We start from the raw sequence: 17,750 nt of genomic DNA, 5'->3' as shown, positions 1-17,750 counted from the left end.
CACAAGCACTCAATTATCAGACCATTTATGGCATACAAATCATAATTATTTTTTTAGATTGAAAATAAATATTATTTAGACAAAAGAAGTAAATGGAATGGAGGAAAGATACCTAACTATAATAAACAAAACATGAGAGACGATAACTAAATAAAATTACTAGCATTACAAAGCACTTCAATCTCTTAGTAAGCTATACCAATTATATGAAAAACATAAAAAATTTAGTATGAATTTTTCAATCATCTGCCTTGCTAACAACCATGGTTTAAAAACGAAGAAAATACATAAGCATCATCTGCTTTACTGGAGCACATTTTATTGCATCACAGCAGAAGATTTAGCACAAGCATGCTTTTCTTTACAACTAGTTCACATTTTATTACATCACAACAGAAAGAAACACCCAAATGCTAGTAATAGACACCTGATTTTTGTTAGCATCAACCAGTATGACATTTGTTAACTTTGACTGCACCTCAGTAGTTTTGTTCTTTACACCAACCTACAAATGAGAAGTCAAGAAAATGTGAGTAATTTTAGTAAGAAATAGAAGAAAATGATTTAAAAATTATTAATGAAGATGGTAATGCGAAAGCTGCGTTTCAGTTTATACTCTCCCTTATAGGGACCATGGATTTTCCAACAGCAAAAACAAACCATTTTAATAATTTCAAAGCGATAAACATGATATTGTTTTCTTGTGTAATAACCAGAGTCGGACTGAGTATTCTACATTTACAGAAAGTAAATATTAACGTGTAACAATACTGGTTTGTCCTTTTAATCTGTGTGACTTGGCAAAGGAAAGATTTTAATTTATGAATTTGTGCTCTAGTGTCCATGGTGGGTGTGTTTGGATAGAAAAGAATTCAAGAATTTTTCTTGGTAAAAAACCCTCCAGTGGCGTTTGCTTTGGGACAGGGTGGTCTTTTATGCTTCTCTTTAGGCATCAGCAGCTGTTGCTTTTCCAGGAGTTCCATTGTATCACATTCTGAGTGACTGGCGATCTTTGTTATTGTTGAATAATTGGGTAAAATGGGAGATCCTAACCTTAATGATAGGTCTCTCCTCTCTTTTATAATATATGTCAAATACAGTCCAATGACCATACCCTTACTAACTCGCACTTACTAACATTACTCTAGACATACTAATAATGCTAAATGACTAGAATAACCATTAATACTCCCCCTCAAGCTGAGCATAAATAACATATGCTTCTAGCTTGTTACAAATGAATTTAACACAAGCACCTCCCAAGGATTTAGTGAATAAATCAGCAAGCTGCAAATCAAACTTTACATGAGTTATTGTAATGAGCTTCTGCACAAGCTTCTTCTGAACAAAATGACAATCAACTTCAATGTGCTTTGTCCGCTCATGGTAGATCGGGTTGGAGGCAATATGAATAGCAACTTGATTATCACACATAAACTCCATTGGTTGAGAATGTGGAAAACCCAATTCTTCCAACACATTCTTCAACCAGACAAGTTGACATGTAATGTAAGCCATGGCCCTATACTCTAACTCAACACTTGACCTGGTCACCACAGTTTGTTTCTTACCATTCCAAGAAGCCAAATTAACACCAACAAAGATATAGTATCCAATTGCGGATCTTCTATCAAAAGGTGACCCAACCCAATCTAAATATGTATATCGCTAAATATGACTATGACCCTGATCCTGATATAAGAGACCTCTTCCAAGTGCACCTTTGAGATATCTCAAGATGCGAATTACAACGTCCTAGTGATTTGTTCTTAGAGAATCAAGAAACTGATTCACAACACTTGTTGCGAAGACATGTCCGATCGAGTGACTATAAGGTCATTCAACTTCCCAACAAGTCTCCAATACCATCTGGGTCAGGCAACAAAACACCCATATGTGGCAGACTAGCACTAACTTATTGTTGGGATCCATAAGTGTATCAACAGGTTTAGATCTTTGACCAAAAAAACATGACCAACTCGATATTTTTGTCTCTGTAAGGACTTACAGAATTCTAGAAGAAGTCGGAGGCAAAATTTTCCAGAAAAAAAAAAAAAAAAAAAACTTCACACGCCTGCACATGGGGATGTGCCCTGCCTATGATTGGCTGGCACATGGGGGCGCATGAGTAGCCCTCCGGCATGAAATTTCACCCATCTACATATCAAGGGTTATATGAATGTCTATGGTGTTGGCTTTGTGAAATATGGAACGGTTACTGAGAATCTGAAGAACGCAGCACTGTCCAAGAAATTTCCAGCGGATGCAGTGTTTTTTGGACTCCTAGGTTTGTTTCTATCCTCTAAAGGTTTGGCTGATCCTCCAATAACAGCAGATTTGCATAGGATGATCAAGTTAAGGGTTTGGTTTGGCAGTAGGGTTTAGGTCGAACCTGGCTCTAATACCATGTTGAATAATTGGGTAAAAAAAATGGAAGACCCTAACCACAACAATTAGTCTCTCCCTCTATTTATTATATATGTCAAGTACATACAAAAACCAAGGTCTTAAATTTCCAGGAAATTGTTGAAATTTGCATCAAAATTTTTGATTTCCATGACCCTCGAAATCAAAATGGCAGTTGTTTTCTGGCTTGCATAATTTCCACCAAAATCTAAAAGAATCATCCGAAATTTATTGAAATCTTGAAATATTAGCAAAACTTGTCAAAATTTTGACTTTGAAATGAAATTTCTTCAGAATTCCAATGAGAGAATTAGGAGTGAAATGAAATTTCTCTCTAAATTTATTTTATTTATTTTTATCAAAACAAAAGATTATTACAAGTGCTATTGAAATTATATGAAAAAATAAACTTACAACAACATTTTATTTATCCACTTATGTCAAAATTATCATTATTTGTGTAATAAGTAATATTTAAATGATTTATGAACTTCATTTTTCTTATCTAAGTATGTTTAATGCACATTATATTACAAAGACCTTTGATACACATACTATATTATAACTTTTCCACCCTATACACAACATAGATCTATTTAACTTGTAATACATTAGCCTTAAAACTTACATTATTATGTCCGTTAACCATTTTTAAAGTTTCACAAAGAATTCCATGATTTACTACTGGTTTCCGTTATTTTTTTCAAATCGGAATCAAAATTGACATTGAAATCAAATTTTTTGTGAAAATTTCTGTACTTTTGGAGCTTCAAAATTTGAGTCAAAATCAAAATTTAAAACCTTGCCAATAACCATAATACCCTTACCAACTCACACTTATTAACATAACTCTAGCACATACTAATAGTGCTAAATGACTAGAATAACCATTGCCAGTTGCACTAATTTTTTTGGGACTCTTGGTATGTTCATTTGTACTTCTCTTCTTCCATTTAGCATGGATTTCTCGTCCTCTGCTTTGTACATTCTTTCCCCTCCAATAAACTTTCTTATTCTTACAAAAAAAAAATATTGCTAAGAATGCTTGCAAAGGAAATAATCAATTGTGCAACAGACTCATGGTCCATTTAATAAATAATAACACAAAAGCACACATAATGACAATATAAGCTCTTTTAATAAACAGAATGCTGCAAAACTGAACGGGCAGAACCAACTACATGCTTGAACTGCATCCCATCAGAAAACAGTAGATTAAAAAAATGACAAGCTGCAAGGAAAATCTACTTATTGTTTAACATTCTAAAATAGCATAGGACTCTTGGTAGAAGTAGAAATTTGGTAAAGCATGGTGTAATAGGTTAGTACGCAGTCAGTATCTTGTCAGTAGCAATTTTAGGACACTGCTACCTGTGCAAAAATCCCCTCGTAAAAAATCCAAGCACTCTTAAATCCATTACAAGTAAATTCTATGTGTCAAGGACAAGGAGATGAGATACATGACTGCCTGCAAGTTGGAAAACTCACTATGTAAGGGACAGGTGCATCCAAAAAGTCCAGCATGTCATTTGGTAAAACCTGGAAGCATACATGTTTAGTCAATGAATATAGCAATTTGCAAGCCAAAAGAAAAGTTAAGGTAGTAACATTTGTATCGTACACTAACTGTTCCCAAGAAGTTGACTCTCCTACAGAACAGGAGTGATTCATACCGGCATTAAGAGGCTCTGCCACTGATAGGGGCGGATCAGAGGAATGACAGACAAAACAGAAGCAGATAATATGCCCTGTACAGAAAAAGTAGGACATACAAAACAGTTGTGAAAGTTTAGTGTCTTTGTATTGAGGCAATAATAAATAATACAAATGAAAAAATTTCAATGATTCAACAATTTAATAAAGTGCATCTAAGTCTAAAAAACCAAACAAAAAAATGACATTATCAGTCAACTCAGCCGAGCCTGATTCAAACCCAACTAAATCCTTGAGACAGAAAAATTAAGCGCAACATTACAACCTATCCAAATGAACAACATAACAGGACAAAGCACTAAAGCAGTGGATGTATGCTGATTGGCTTGCAAACTTTGTTTATGAAGAATGCATCCAAGCTATGCTTTGAACAACCCCATTACCACAAACTAAGAACTTATATAAAGCATAACATTTGTCTACATAAGACCGTGATCAACATGACAAAGAGAGGAGTACCAAATTAGAACAAACAACCACAACTTGCTTCTCCAGAAGTGCTGCAGCAAACAATGTTAACACCTGGAAACAGCAAGAAAATCAACAACCAAAATTAGTCTTCTCAAAGACCTTTCAGGCCAGAAAAAGATACGTCCAAAGTTCAAACTCCCATAGGCTAACCATAATTGACTCCAAGAAACAACCATGTATCAAACCATATCAATACAAATGTAATGTATGAAATTAAATAAATCCAAATAACAATGACATGTAAGCTTTCAACTCATTTGGCAAGTGAAAAACTTGGGACCATTTGGCCTCAGTGTCATAAACCATGAAGAAGAAAACCGAAAAACAAAAACTAAAAACCAGAAGCAAAAACTAAAAACTGAAAACCAACAACTTATTTGTTTATTATTTATAGAACTAAATTAAAACCTTGATTAAACAAATGCTAATTTTCGTCTTTGAATCAAACAACAATTAAAAAATATGATTAAAATAATAAAAGTATAAAGTAATATAAATTAAAAGTATTATAATAAAAATAAAAATTATTATAATTATTTTACTCTATTATTATATTTCAAAATTCACTTTATAAGAACAATCAATTGTATATGACAATTGATATATAGTAAAAAAAATATTTTGTAAAAAATGGCTTTTGTATTTTTAAGTTTTCTCAAACTTTATGAGCAGTTTTATTCTAGTTATATTTTAAATTCACATGATCATTTTATCTTAATTTTAATAAAAAGTACGAATAAAATGAATGATTTAATAAAAAATTTATTTCTAGATACGAAAAATATTCCAGAAACAGGTTACCAAAACAACTAAAAACCATAAATCTTGTTTTCAATTTTTTTCGCAAACAATTGAAAACCATCAATAGAAATAAAAAACCAGCAACATAAGCTAACGCATTTTCATAATCTGCTTCTTCACTGTCCAAAAACAAAAACAGAAAACGAAAAAAAGAAATGATACCAAATAGTTTCCTTTTTCTCTCTTCACTACAAGGGAAAAAAAAAAAGTACCCGACACCACACGAATCACTAATTCACATAACTAGCATTCCAGCTTCGTCAATCCAAATGCCTTTTGAGTTATGATCAAATCACAAATTGGGTCCTTCAATCAGTGTCATGACATGGCAATCCATGAAACTGAAAGGTCACTGGTGTTCAAGTTTATTGATCAGGCCCTAGATACTAAAGTTGATACCAATTCTTAGGCAAAAGAAGGTTATCTAGACCTGATAATAGAGTCTAATTGATCCCAAGGGTACATTAAAAAAATAAATAAATAAGACTTCCAAGCAACAATAAATTCCATGTAAGCATCCACGGGGCCCCAACTAAAATCTTGAATAACACCAGTCTAAATTGATTAATCTTAAATAATGAATCCGGTTTCAGCTTATGTGAAATTTTAAACTACATCGGGTTTAAAATTCAACTAGTGCAAATTTTTTCCCTGGAAATCTAGAAGTAAAAACTCAATATTTGGAACACCAAGGTCTAAGTTTCACCATAATTGTTACTGTACAAAGAAAAATGTATTCCATCCATTGTCATCAACTTTGCACCTATAGACACGGTGAAACTAAATGTCAGCAATTACAATTACAGGTGAAAATTTTTTATGTGCCCAGTGTCACTACACCAAGCATCTTCACCTCTTTAGAGTAGAGGATAAACAACTTTAGACATGTAAAAAATAAATAAATAAAATAAAATAAAAGCTAAAATCTCAATACTAGGGCCATGCCTTACATGCTCAAGTCGCAAAGAGCCACATATGCATGCAACAGCCCATACAGATAAAGCAGTCGCCTCTTCCTCTGCTAAGAGTGCACTGTATGCCTGAAAAAATTCAACAGCAATAACATGAACTGCTGGCTATCTTGTGAATAAAGAAAATAAAAATATAAAAATAAGATAGCTTGGGAAATTTTAAAAAACAAAAAAAAAAAAAAACAGCTGCATTTTCAAGAAGAAATATTTTAGGACAAAAAAAAAGTTTAAAGGAATGGTTTAGTTTATCATTCAAAACTATCATCATTGGCTACCTCTGCTAATTCCAAACTTGTACTGCATGACTTCAAATCAATTGTTGACCCAGCAATGTGAAGAATTGTTTCATCAGGCCTATGGAATTCCAGATGGTGCAGGTGTTCCAAAGGGTGGAATGCAAGTGTAGAACCCCTTTTAGGACAATGTAACTGGTAATACTCACATATTATCTGTAAGGATCCGTAATTGTTTGCCTGAATCCAGAAAAAATAAATGCATAGATACATTAATGAATAAAATGGCAAGAAAAGACTTCAAGAACACAAGAATGCAGGGAAAGATAACAAACATGAATATAGGAATATGAAAGTCAGAAAAGCTTCGGACCTTAGCCCATTCAAGAATATCACTGTGGTCAGTTGAATCTTCCTGTCCAGAGAATGATGCCTCTTCTGTCTCTGTTTCATCAATATCACTTCTAAAATTCCGATCATCACTCAGAGAACCCTGGAAACTGTATAAAACAAACTACATGAAACATTACAGTATCCTATGGTTGACAATTCGATATGAGAAAATTTTTGTATTCTTTTTTTTTTGGAAATTTTTGAAAATGTTGTCTGCATCAAAATAACAGGTTGATAAAGTACAATATACAAACACATTATGTTTCAAATATACAAAGTACAAATAATGAAAATCATTTTATGGACAAATTATCCCATCTTCTGAAAATTAGGACAAATCATCCTCATGTGTATAAACCTTCTTTCACTCTAAATGGCTACAATGAATCAGGTTTAGTACAATTGCTACAAGTAACTGCATGAATAATTCCAGCCACAAGAATTACAGTCATAATTAAAGAACCACGAACTTCAGCAACTGGAGAGAAGTCTAAACCAGCCAGTCTGTTCTTTTAAAGAATAAAAGATATGTTTGTTTAAATTCTCTCCAAGAACTTCAGCTACCAGAGGAAAGTCTACAACCAGCCAATTCGTTCTTTTGAAGAATAAAAGATATGTTTGTTTAAATTCTCTCCAATAGTTATAGTAGAATTATTAGATATCTGTCAGCCTTTAGTAGAGGCTGATCCTTATGAGATTTACAGCTAACAAATCAGGTGATTTGTTAGCTAATTTTGGTTCCACGATCCTAGGGGATTTGGGTAGAATGTTACCCAATTTTGTAGATAGTCTTTGCTATTTTACTGCTTTCCATTTTAAATAGGATATTCTATTTTCAGTAGGTTGTAAATATCCCTACTAATTAGATGAAAATGATCATCTATTTAAAGGGAATGTAATCTTTTTCATAAGTTAGTGGAATAATCAGTTTTCTTTTCTACATTTCAACATGGTATCAGAGCATCCTCTGAACCCTAATCTTCCCATATGACCAAATATAGTATGGCCACCAGGAGACGCGACTCCACCTCTTCAGTCTCAGACGTCACCACCAATCACGAAGCCATGGTCTCAGGCAACAGCAAGGAGCAACTAGAATTATTGCAGAAAATGTTCAGCCAATCTTCAGCAGCCCCTACTACTATGGTTGGTACCAGTTCTTTGGCACATAAAGGTAATTTTTTAAGTGCTCTTAATGTTAAAAAGGAGAAGTTAGGTCCATGGATTATAGACTCAGGAGCATCGGACCATATGACGGGAGATAGAAAAAAAAATTCTACTTATAGTCCCTGTTATGAAAATTTAACAGTAAAGATAGCAGATGGTTCACTCTCAAAGGTGGTTGGTACAGGTTCTGTTAAAATTTCAGAGAACCTAATACTAACTCAGTTCTATTAGTGCCAAATTTGGATTGCAATTTGCTGTCTATTAGTAAACTCACTCGGCATCTCAATTGTGTTACTAAATTTTTCCCAAATATGTGTGAATTTCAGGTCTTGGATTCGGGGAACACGATTGGCAGTGCTAAGATGTGTTTGGGGCTCTATCTTCTCGAGGTTAATGATCCTCCTCAAGGAACAACTCACAAATTTGATTGTTTAGTGTCTAGAGGTCAAAGTTATTTTTTTGTCATTCGTTCTAATAATGATAGTGCAATTCTGTTGCGGCCCTATAGGTTGGGAGACATCCAAATTTCTTGTATCTCGAGAAACTCTTTCCTTCATTATTCAATAATAAAAATCCAAATGGTTTTCAATGTAAGATGTGTCAATTTTCAAAACATGTTCGCAACTCTTATCCCAACCGACCCTACAAAGCATCCCAACCCTTATCAATGATTCATAGTGATGTGTGGGGGCCATCAAGGATCAAGAATATTACTGGATCTCGCTGGTTAATTTCTTTTATAGATGATCACATTAGACTTACCTCGATATTCCTCATGAAAGAAAAGTCAGAGGCAGGTCAAATTTTCAAAAATTTTAACACTGTGATCCAAACACAATTCCAAGCAAAAATACAAATTGTGAAAACTGATAATGCCAAAGAATATTTCAAGTCAAGGTATAATACACCAAAGTTCTTGTATCGACACTCCTCAGCAAAATGGAATTGGCAAAAGAAAAAACCAGCACCTACTAGATGTTGCCCGCTCCCTTATGTTCTCTACACATGTACCCAAACACTTTTGGGGTGAAGCCATTCTCACTATAGCCTACCTCATAAACAGGATGCCCTCTCGCGTTCTCAAATTCCAAACTCCCTGTCAAACTCTACTTCAGTCCTTTCCCAATACTCGACTCATCTCCACTATTCCCTTTATAGTATTCGGGTGCTTAGCTTTTGTTCACGTTCGTAGTCAACACTGGGGTAAACTTAATCCTAGAGCCCTTAAGTGCATTTTTCTTGGGTCCTCTGCAAACCAAAAGGGTTATAAATGCTATTCACCAGCTACTAAAAGATATTATCACTCCATGGATGTCACCTTTTTTTAGCAACAACTGTATTACCCCAAATCTGAAATTCAGGGGGAGATTACACAGGAATTCCAACTTTGGGATACCAGCTACTAAAAGATATTATCACTCCATGGATGTCACCTTTTTTTAGCAACAACTTCATTACCCCAAATCTGAAATTCAGGGGGAGATTACATCGGAATTTCAGCTTTGGGATATTGAAGAGTTATCTCACCTTCTTCTGATTTTGGCCCTTCTCACCTATCACAAATTTCTAAATCTATTCCAACTACTGGCTCCATTTCTCCTTTACATCCCTTCTTAGAATCTCTCGTGAAACATCAGCATCTGGACACTATTCAACCAACAAAAAATGATGAGTTGACTACCTATTCATAGAGAAGGAACCAAAAGGAGATAGAACAGCAAGCATCCCTTGAGCAAATTCAAGAGTTTGATCCGAGCCCTAGATCAAGTGAAAATCCACCAGGTAAATCTGATCCCGAGACTTCTCATAATGAGTTAACTTATGATGATAGTGATTGTCCTATTGCCGTGAGAAAAGGTGTGAGATCATGCACAAAACACCCAATATACACTTTTGTGTCATATAAGGGGTTGTCATCGAATTTTAGATCTTTTGTTGCCAACCTCGACAAAATCCAGGATCCTAATAACATACAAGAGGCTCTCGGTACACCTCAATGGAAATCTGCTGTCTGGGAAGAAATCAGTGCACTAGAAAAGAATGGAACATGGGAGATCATAGAATTACCAACTAGAAAACATCCAGTAGGTTGCAAATGGATATTCACTGTGAAATACAATGAATATGGAAGTGTTAACCAATTCAAAGCTCGGCTGGTAGCAAAGGGATTCACTCAATCATATGGAATCGACTACGAAGAGACATTTGCCCCTGTAGCCAAGTTAAATACAATGTGGGTCCTCTTATCTTTGACAGCAAATTTAGACTGGCTTTTTCACCAACTAGATGTCAAGAATGCCATCCTCAATGGAGACCTAGCTAAAGAAGTCTACATGGAAAATCCTCCTAGATTTAAGAAACAAGCTACACACAACAAAGTCTGCAAACTCAGAAGATCTTTATATGGGCTCAAGCAATCCCCAAGAGCCTGGTTTGAGAGATTCACAAAGGTAGTCAAGAGGTATGGCTATCCTCAATGTCAATCAGATCATACACTATTACTCTCCTGAAGGAAAATTTTCTATCCTTATTGTATATGTGGACAACATCATTCTAACGGGAGATTATGAGGAGGAAATGAGAAGTCTCAAAAGTCTTCCAGCTAAATAATTCGAAATCAAGGACCTTGGGAATCTCAAATACTTCCGAGGCATGGAAGTGGCACGGTCAAGGACGGGAATCTTTGTCTCCCAAAGGTAATATGTTCTAGATCTTTTGAAAGAGACTGGATGCTCATATGCAAACCAGCAGATACTTCTATGGATTCAACAACCAAACTAGGAGCCAAGGAAGATAGTGCACCAATGAATAAAGGCAAATATCAAAGACTAGTTGGAAAACTTATATATTTGTCTCACACCCGACCTGATATTGGCTTCTCTATCAGTAGTCAGTACGGTGAGTCAATTCATGAACCCCAATCAAGAACATATGGATGCAGTTTATAGAATCCTACGATATCTGAAGCTAACACCAAGTAAAGGATTATTTTTTGGGAAGAATCAAAGAAGAGATATTGAAGTATTCAATGATGCAGATTGGGCAAGATCAATACATGATCGAAGGTCAACTTCTGTGTACTGCACATATGTGTGGGGAAACCTAGTTACATGGCAAAGTAAGAAGCAATCAGTTGTGTCAAGCAGCAGTGCAGAAGCTGAATTCAGGGCAATGGCACACGGCATATGCGAAGGAACATGGCTAAGAAGACTTCTAAAGGAATTAAAGATTTCACGTGAAAAACCCATGAAGATGTTCTGTGACAATCAGACAGCCATCAGCATTGCAAAGAACCCAATGCATCATGATAGAACAAAACACGTGGAGATTGATCGACATTTCATAAAATAAAAAATAGAGGAAGGAATAATCAAGATGTTGTATGTGCCTACATGTCTCCAAATAGCTGATATCCTTACCAGACTCTACCAAGAAATAATTTTGATGATCTGAGTTCCAAGCTGGCCCTAATCAATATTTACAGCCCAACTTGAGGGGGAGTGTAGAATTATTAGATATCTATCAACCTTTATTAGAGGCTGATCTTTAGGAGATTTACAGCTAAAAAATCAGTTGATTTGTAAGCTAATTTTTTTTCCACGATCCTAGGGGATTTGGGTAGCATTCTGTAGATAGTCTTTCCTATTTTACTGCTTTCCATTTTAAATAGGATATTCTATTTTCAGTAGGTTGTAAATATCCCTAGTAATTAGATGAGAATTATCATCTATTTAAAGGGAATGTAATCTTTTTCATAAGTTAGTGGAATATTCAGTTTTCTTTCCCACATTTCAACAGTTATATTTGTAAAAACCACACAACCTATATTGCACCTAGTTCTTAATGCTGATAATCAGACTGAAGCAGTCATTCATCAAGGAATATTGCTTTGTGAGACAATTATATACAAATTAAGGAAGAATATAAAAAATATTCTTCAGTTCACATTTTCAGTTGAAGGAGAACTTTAAGGTGCACAATGAAAATTCTCACAGAACTACAGTAAATACCAATCAGGCCAAGTAGAAAAGATCAGTAACTAGAAATGCAGTGAGATAGTCTAGGCTCATGCTGCATTTTTAAGCACCATTTATTCATCCATTGAAGTTCTTTTGTTTGTGTTTGGGTGCAGGGACTCCAAGCTTTGGATTTGAATGCCATGCAATACGCAATTGTGTGGATTCATCATTTAATTTCACATTATTCCCATCTATGGCTCCAAACTCTATGCTCTCAAATGCCAAGTTAGAATAGTTCATTGACATCACTTTTTTTATTTTTTATTTTTCCCTGGAATAATCATTCACATGCTACTGTAAATAAGTATATTGCTGCGCAAATAAAATAAGATAATTTATTCATTTAATACAATTTAACATTTTCCTCTAGAATTCAATCTGACACGCACACAAAAATATCGTTCAAAACTTTTAACATTAAGAAGTAATCTATTATCACTGATACATTTTATAAATATCATGTTACTATAAAAGGTCATATTTTAAGTTGAGCATAAGGCATTTTTATAAGAAATTTCAAGTATTAGTACTTTAAACTATGATAAACCTCATACAACAAAGTACTGTTGAATAATTTATAAAACATATAGGCTACACTAATAATTACACTAACAGTTCAAATAAAACAAAATAATACAGCCATCTCATCAATTCAAAAATTATATATAAACAATAGCATACAACACAATTCCTGTACTTAAACACACAAGCGTAAAAATTTTAAATACTAAATAACAAAATAATTAAAAAACAATTGAAAATTTTTCTACATAGTGAGAATATTAGTTCTATCTACTCAAATATGAAGAAAAAATTGATTTTTTTTAAAAAAAAAAAAGTTAAATTTTTATTTCTACCTTACCATCAATTAAATTTGAAGGGTATTTTAATATTACACAATTTAACTATTTATTTTCATGTAGCCCAGATTTTCTGTATTGTAGTTAATTATGACTTTTAGTTTCTGCCATCTAATAAAACACATCCATTTATAAGATATAATAGTACAAACATTTTACTTGATATGTTTTAATTACAACCTCATATGCAATGCAAGTGATAAATTTCCTAGTCTACCAATATGTGGTGGAAAAGGAATTCCAAAGTTTAAATTCAATGTAACTCATTGGATGTATTGTAAAAGATAATAATTGAAATCAAAGATCAAGACTCAACTGTTAAAGGATGTCGAAAATAACAAGGTGAAAAGCTAAGATTAAATATTTCAGGCACAATATAGGTCATATTAAACCATCACTAAGTGCCAAAAAATCATACCAAGCCTTAACACTTCCACTTTTGAGCTAAAAGCTTCAGCTAGCAGGTTGTGCACCAAGAGTGTATATCAAGCTTTAACATTTTCAATAAGTTATGTATTCAAATCCTTTGAGAAACTCACTAAGTTAATGGTCCAAAATTATTAAATTCTTTACCTACACAATGTCCAAAGGGAAAACTATCTAGTGATGATTGCACTTGATATGCAGTTGCAACATTGTATATTAAGCTTTAACATTTTCAGTTGACTATGTATTCATTCTATTAAGAAAGTTTTCATTAACTAACTGGACCAAAAACAGCCAGTCGAATTGGATCTCAGCCTACACAATGTCCACGGTGAAACCATCTACTGATGATTGCACTTTATTATATGCGCCTTTGTCCAACTTCTGCCCTGGAGCAACGGTCCCCAGTCTACAACATTTTTGCCCAGCACACATGGCCTCATGCATTGCTGATTTAGAACAATGCTGTAACTGCTTCTTCAGAACCTGTGTCCAAATTACCTATGCCCCAACATCTCATATAAATGGGCTATAGATGTGTAAATCCCCTTTCCTATTGCAGAGCTAGAAGCTCCAAATAATAGTTATAACTTATAACCCACTGCACCTTTGTCCAACTTCTTCCGTTGAGCAACTGTTCCCAGGGTACAACAATTTGCCCAGCACGCGTGACCTCATGCATTGCTGATCTAGAGCAATGCTGTAACTGCTTGTTCAGAACCTATAATAATAGTTATAACTTATAACCCACTGCACCTTTGGCCAACTTCTGCCCTTGAGCAATTGTTTCCAGTGAACAACAATTTTGCCCAGCACGCGTGACCTCATGCATTGCTGTTCTAGAACAATGCTGTAACTGCTTGCTCAGAACCTATGTCCAAAATTATATATGCCCCAACATCTCATGTAAATGGTTCATAGATGTGCAGATCCCCTTTCCTATTGCAGAGCTAGAAGCTCCAAATAATAGTTATTAACGTATAACCCACTGTCAGCTGTTGACCTTCCTGGCTAACACAAGCACCAATGTCATATTCATGGCTACAAAGCCTGATGCCATCATTCACATGGCCTTAGAGCAGCATTGCAAACTTGTAACCAAATCCACAAGATAAGTGACTCAAGTCATATAAAAAACTTCATGTGCTATTGAGGCATTCTAGCATCATCATATAATTTCTGCGCAGTTTCATTTTTTTTTCCTTCCCCCCCCCCCCCCCCCGCCCGGGTGTGGGGGATGGGATCATATAATATTAAAAACCTTTAAGCTTAGGGACAGAAAATTTCCTCTTTGAAAAATCTACTTCAAATTACAGTATCCTCCCACTAGTATGAAACATAAAAAATTTTCCTTAATATTTGATGAAATGAAGCCAAAAAACACACATGCTTACACACACCCTGCCAATATGAATCAATAAAAAAGACTTAATATTGATGAAAAATGAAGCAAAAAACACAAATAGTCTAATATTAATGCCAGGAATCCAGGGAATCCATACATTAATAGTAGGAATCCCCAAGAGAGTCCAGTGGACCACATTTCGATTTTTCCTAATCAAAGAAATCATTGACCAAGAGAGATTTTCTACTCTAAAAAAGAGAACTGCAACGGTATACCTTGAAGAAGAATCTGAGCTTTCAGACTGGTAATAGCGCAGAAATGGCAAAACAGCATCCGGTATGCGCCTTTCTGCTGTTTGCTTGTTTGTCCGGAAATCATCTGCGTAGGCATCACTTGCTTCAGAGACGTGTATTGCAACTCCAGAATCAGTTTCAGATTTTAGCATCTCTGTTTCAGAATCGACTAAAACAACAGATTTATCACTGGCACCTTTGCTCAGCAAACCAATGTCTCTCTCACATGTTTGATGCTCTACAGGACTTCCATCATCCATGAGTTCAGAATTCCTTAAATTCAATTGTGATGTCTCAGCTACTCCATTTGGCTTGTCCTCTGCAGTTCTTTGTGCTGGTGAGACACCTTCAGACTCATCTTCCAAATCTTCTTCCTTTTGATTCCCATCTGGTGCTTCCAAATCTAAAACACCAATACCTTTTGTCAACCGTTCCAGCCTTTCTTCAGTGAAGATGCTACAGGGAAATGGTAAAGGTCAAGATGAGAAACAATATCAAAAGATATATTTTTTAGTTGTGTCAGACAGCAGACAATATTGCCAAAGAAACTAATAATATAATCTCCTCCTCCTCTTCCTCCATCAAAGCATCTATACAGGGATGGCAGACCCAAACACCCAGGAATTATATTCATAGTATGTCCAGTCACCAAGAACTGGAGGAAAAGGATGGAAAATTCACCATACGAACTCCTGCTTAAAATCCTTAGAATTTTTTATTCATCAACAGAAAATACTCACTGCATACAACTGAACAGACTGAGATTTTAATTTTTTCTTATATATAAAAATAAGAAATAAACCAAAAAAAAAAAAAAAAACGAGCATAAGAAATACTCCTCAGAAAATAAACAAACTAAAAGAAATAAAAAGCAAAAGAGAACTGCCCGCCAGTCATGCTGTAAATCTGGAACAAAAATACTCTTAAAACAACAGCAGCAAAAGCCCACAACCAGGCCAGATACTGAATTGTATCCCAAAGCAACAGCAAAGACATCTTCTTTCCTGTGAATATACATACATTCCATTCCAGCCAAATCCCCCAAAAAACAGCTAAAAAAACCCACACCTCCCCAATGCCAAACCATCTCTCAGAAAAAGAGATAGCCGAAAGATCCTCCAATGACTACGGATACACCCAATTCTCTCCAAAAAGAAAACCAAAAAAATTATTCCACACCCTCGACAAGAAAGAGCAATGAAGAAACAAGGTGAGAAACAGAAACTGAACTATCAAACATAAGCAACATACAGCTGGAGATAAAGCCTCAAAAGACCTCCTACTCTATAACAGTTTGTTAGTGTTAATTCTATTAAGAACTACTAAACAAATAAAACCCTTAATTTTAGAGGAAAGTTTGGCCTTTCAAATGATACAATATATTGACCTTATAGGTCACACCCGGTTTTGATAATGACAAATACTCTAATATTTAATAGCTTTCAAATTTGTGTGCAGGTTTATATTAGCAAATCAATTGATGGCACACGAAGTAAAGCCTGAAGACCTTGAAGATTATTTCTTGTTGTAATTATTTGGGTCTGTAATAATTTATATCAATCTGTAATAATCTCTGCATGTCATGCATGTAGGTTTTATAAGCTCAACATGACCGTAAATTGACCATAGGGACCGAATGACCTTAGGGCACCAACGCCAGATTTTTTTGGTGTTCTCATAGGCCCTAGAATAACTCTAGGTCCCAACACTCATGCACATATATCATACAAAATTCAGGAGTGTTAAAAATGAATTAAATTGAACATTATAGGGAAGTTTAAGAGAGCTCGGGCGATCGAACCCCAGGAGTTCAAAACTTCTCGGGTGCCCGAACTGTTGAAAAGTCAACAGTTGACCTAAGTTCTCGGGCAACCGAACCATTTTATGCATATCTTCCATGGGTGCCCGAGCCCTCTGAAAGGGACCCCACACCAACTCGGGCTGCCGAGGAAATCTGTTCAAAACAGGCCCGGGCGACCAAACCTCTATGTTCGGGCAACTGACCCACTAACCGGGCACCCAAACCTACAAATAAATGTTTCTGACTTTTGTTCGGGCTGCCGAACTATTTTTAAAGGTTTTTTTAAATGAGTCTGGTCGGGCGACCGAACCTCGGTTCAGCCACCCAAACCTTCTCGGGTTAAAATTATTTTACCCGAGGTAAACACGGGTTAATTTGGGTTAATACTTCCTAAGCATTTTAGAACTTTTTTAATAATTCCCTATGGTTCCTAAACGGTTATAATTTTACGCTAACCTATAATATGAGTTCATTTGTGTGGATTAGGGGGTGATTAGCAGAAAATCATTAACAAAAATCCCCTCTATTTCAAAATCCTATTCTTGCCCAAATACTCTCATATCTACATTCCCTTGATACATTTTAGTATTGTGAGAGCATATTGGTTGTGCTAGTGTATATTAGGCATTGCTAATACTTCCATTGTTCTTGTGTGATTGATTGATTTTGGGGGGAGTTTAGTTAAGTTTATCCCACAGATTTCAATATTATAAATTTTGTATTGGGATAAACTAACAAGCTTGGAGATTTTTGCATTGTCATTACAAGATTCCCTTAGCTTTGATTTTTTTTGTGCAAAAACATTTTCTACAAGCTATAATATTTTTCAAACTACTTGAGCTTATTACATT

The 17,750-nt window shown here is 35.0% G+C and overlaps 1 protein-coding gene across 12 annotated transcripts in view; it reads right to left on the bottom strand.

The window, feature by feature from the left end:
• Window positions 1-17,750, bottom strand: part of LOC131157859 (uncharacterized) — an 87,549-nt gene that overhangs the window by 39,001 nt on the left and 30,798 nt on the right. For 9 of the 12 annotated variants that reach the window (XR_009137335.1, XR_009137336.1, XM_058112273.1 and 6 more), the window contains 8 exons: window positions 15,081-15,554; window positions 6,969-7,095; window positions 6,638-6,835; window positions 6,342-6,431; window positions 4,579-4,641; window positions 4,080-4,154; window positions 3,895-3,945; window positions 428-505 (listed from right to left, as the gene is read on the bottom strand). Coding sequence is in view for 10 of the 12 variants with exons in the window: in XM_058112273.1 (XP_057968256.1) it covers window positions 428-505; window positions 3,895-3,945; window positions 4,080-4,154; window positions 4,579-4,641; window positions 6,342-6,431; window positions 6,638-6,835; window positions 6,969-7,095; window positions 15,081-15,554 (1,156 nt within the window). In the remaining 2 variants the exon portion in view is untranslated. The remainder of the gene's footprint in view (window positions 1-427; window positions 506-3,894; window positions 3,946-4,079; window positions 4,155-4,578; window positions 4,642-6,341; window positions 6,432-6,637; window positions 6,836-6,968; window positions 7,096-15,080; window positions 15,555-17,750) is intronic. The other 3 variants (XM_058112279.1, XM_058112280.1, XM_058112278.1) reach the window with 1 other exon arrangement.

Source organism: Malania oleifera, chromosome 6, assembly GCF_029873635.1.
Source record: "Malania oleifera isolate guangnan ecotype guangnan chromosome 6, ASM2987363v1, whole genome shotgun sequence".
NCBI classification, from domain to species: domain Eukaryota; kingdom Viridiplantae; phylum Streptophyta; class Magnoliopsida; order Santalales; family Ximeniaceae; genus Malania; species Malania oleifera.
This window is presented reverse-complemented; position numbering and strand designations above follow the sequence as displayed.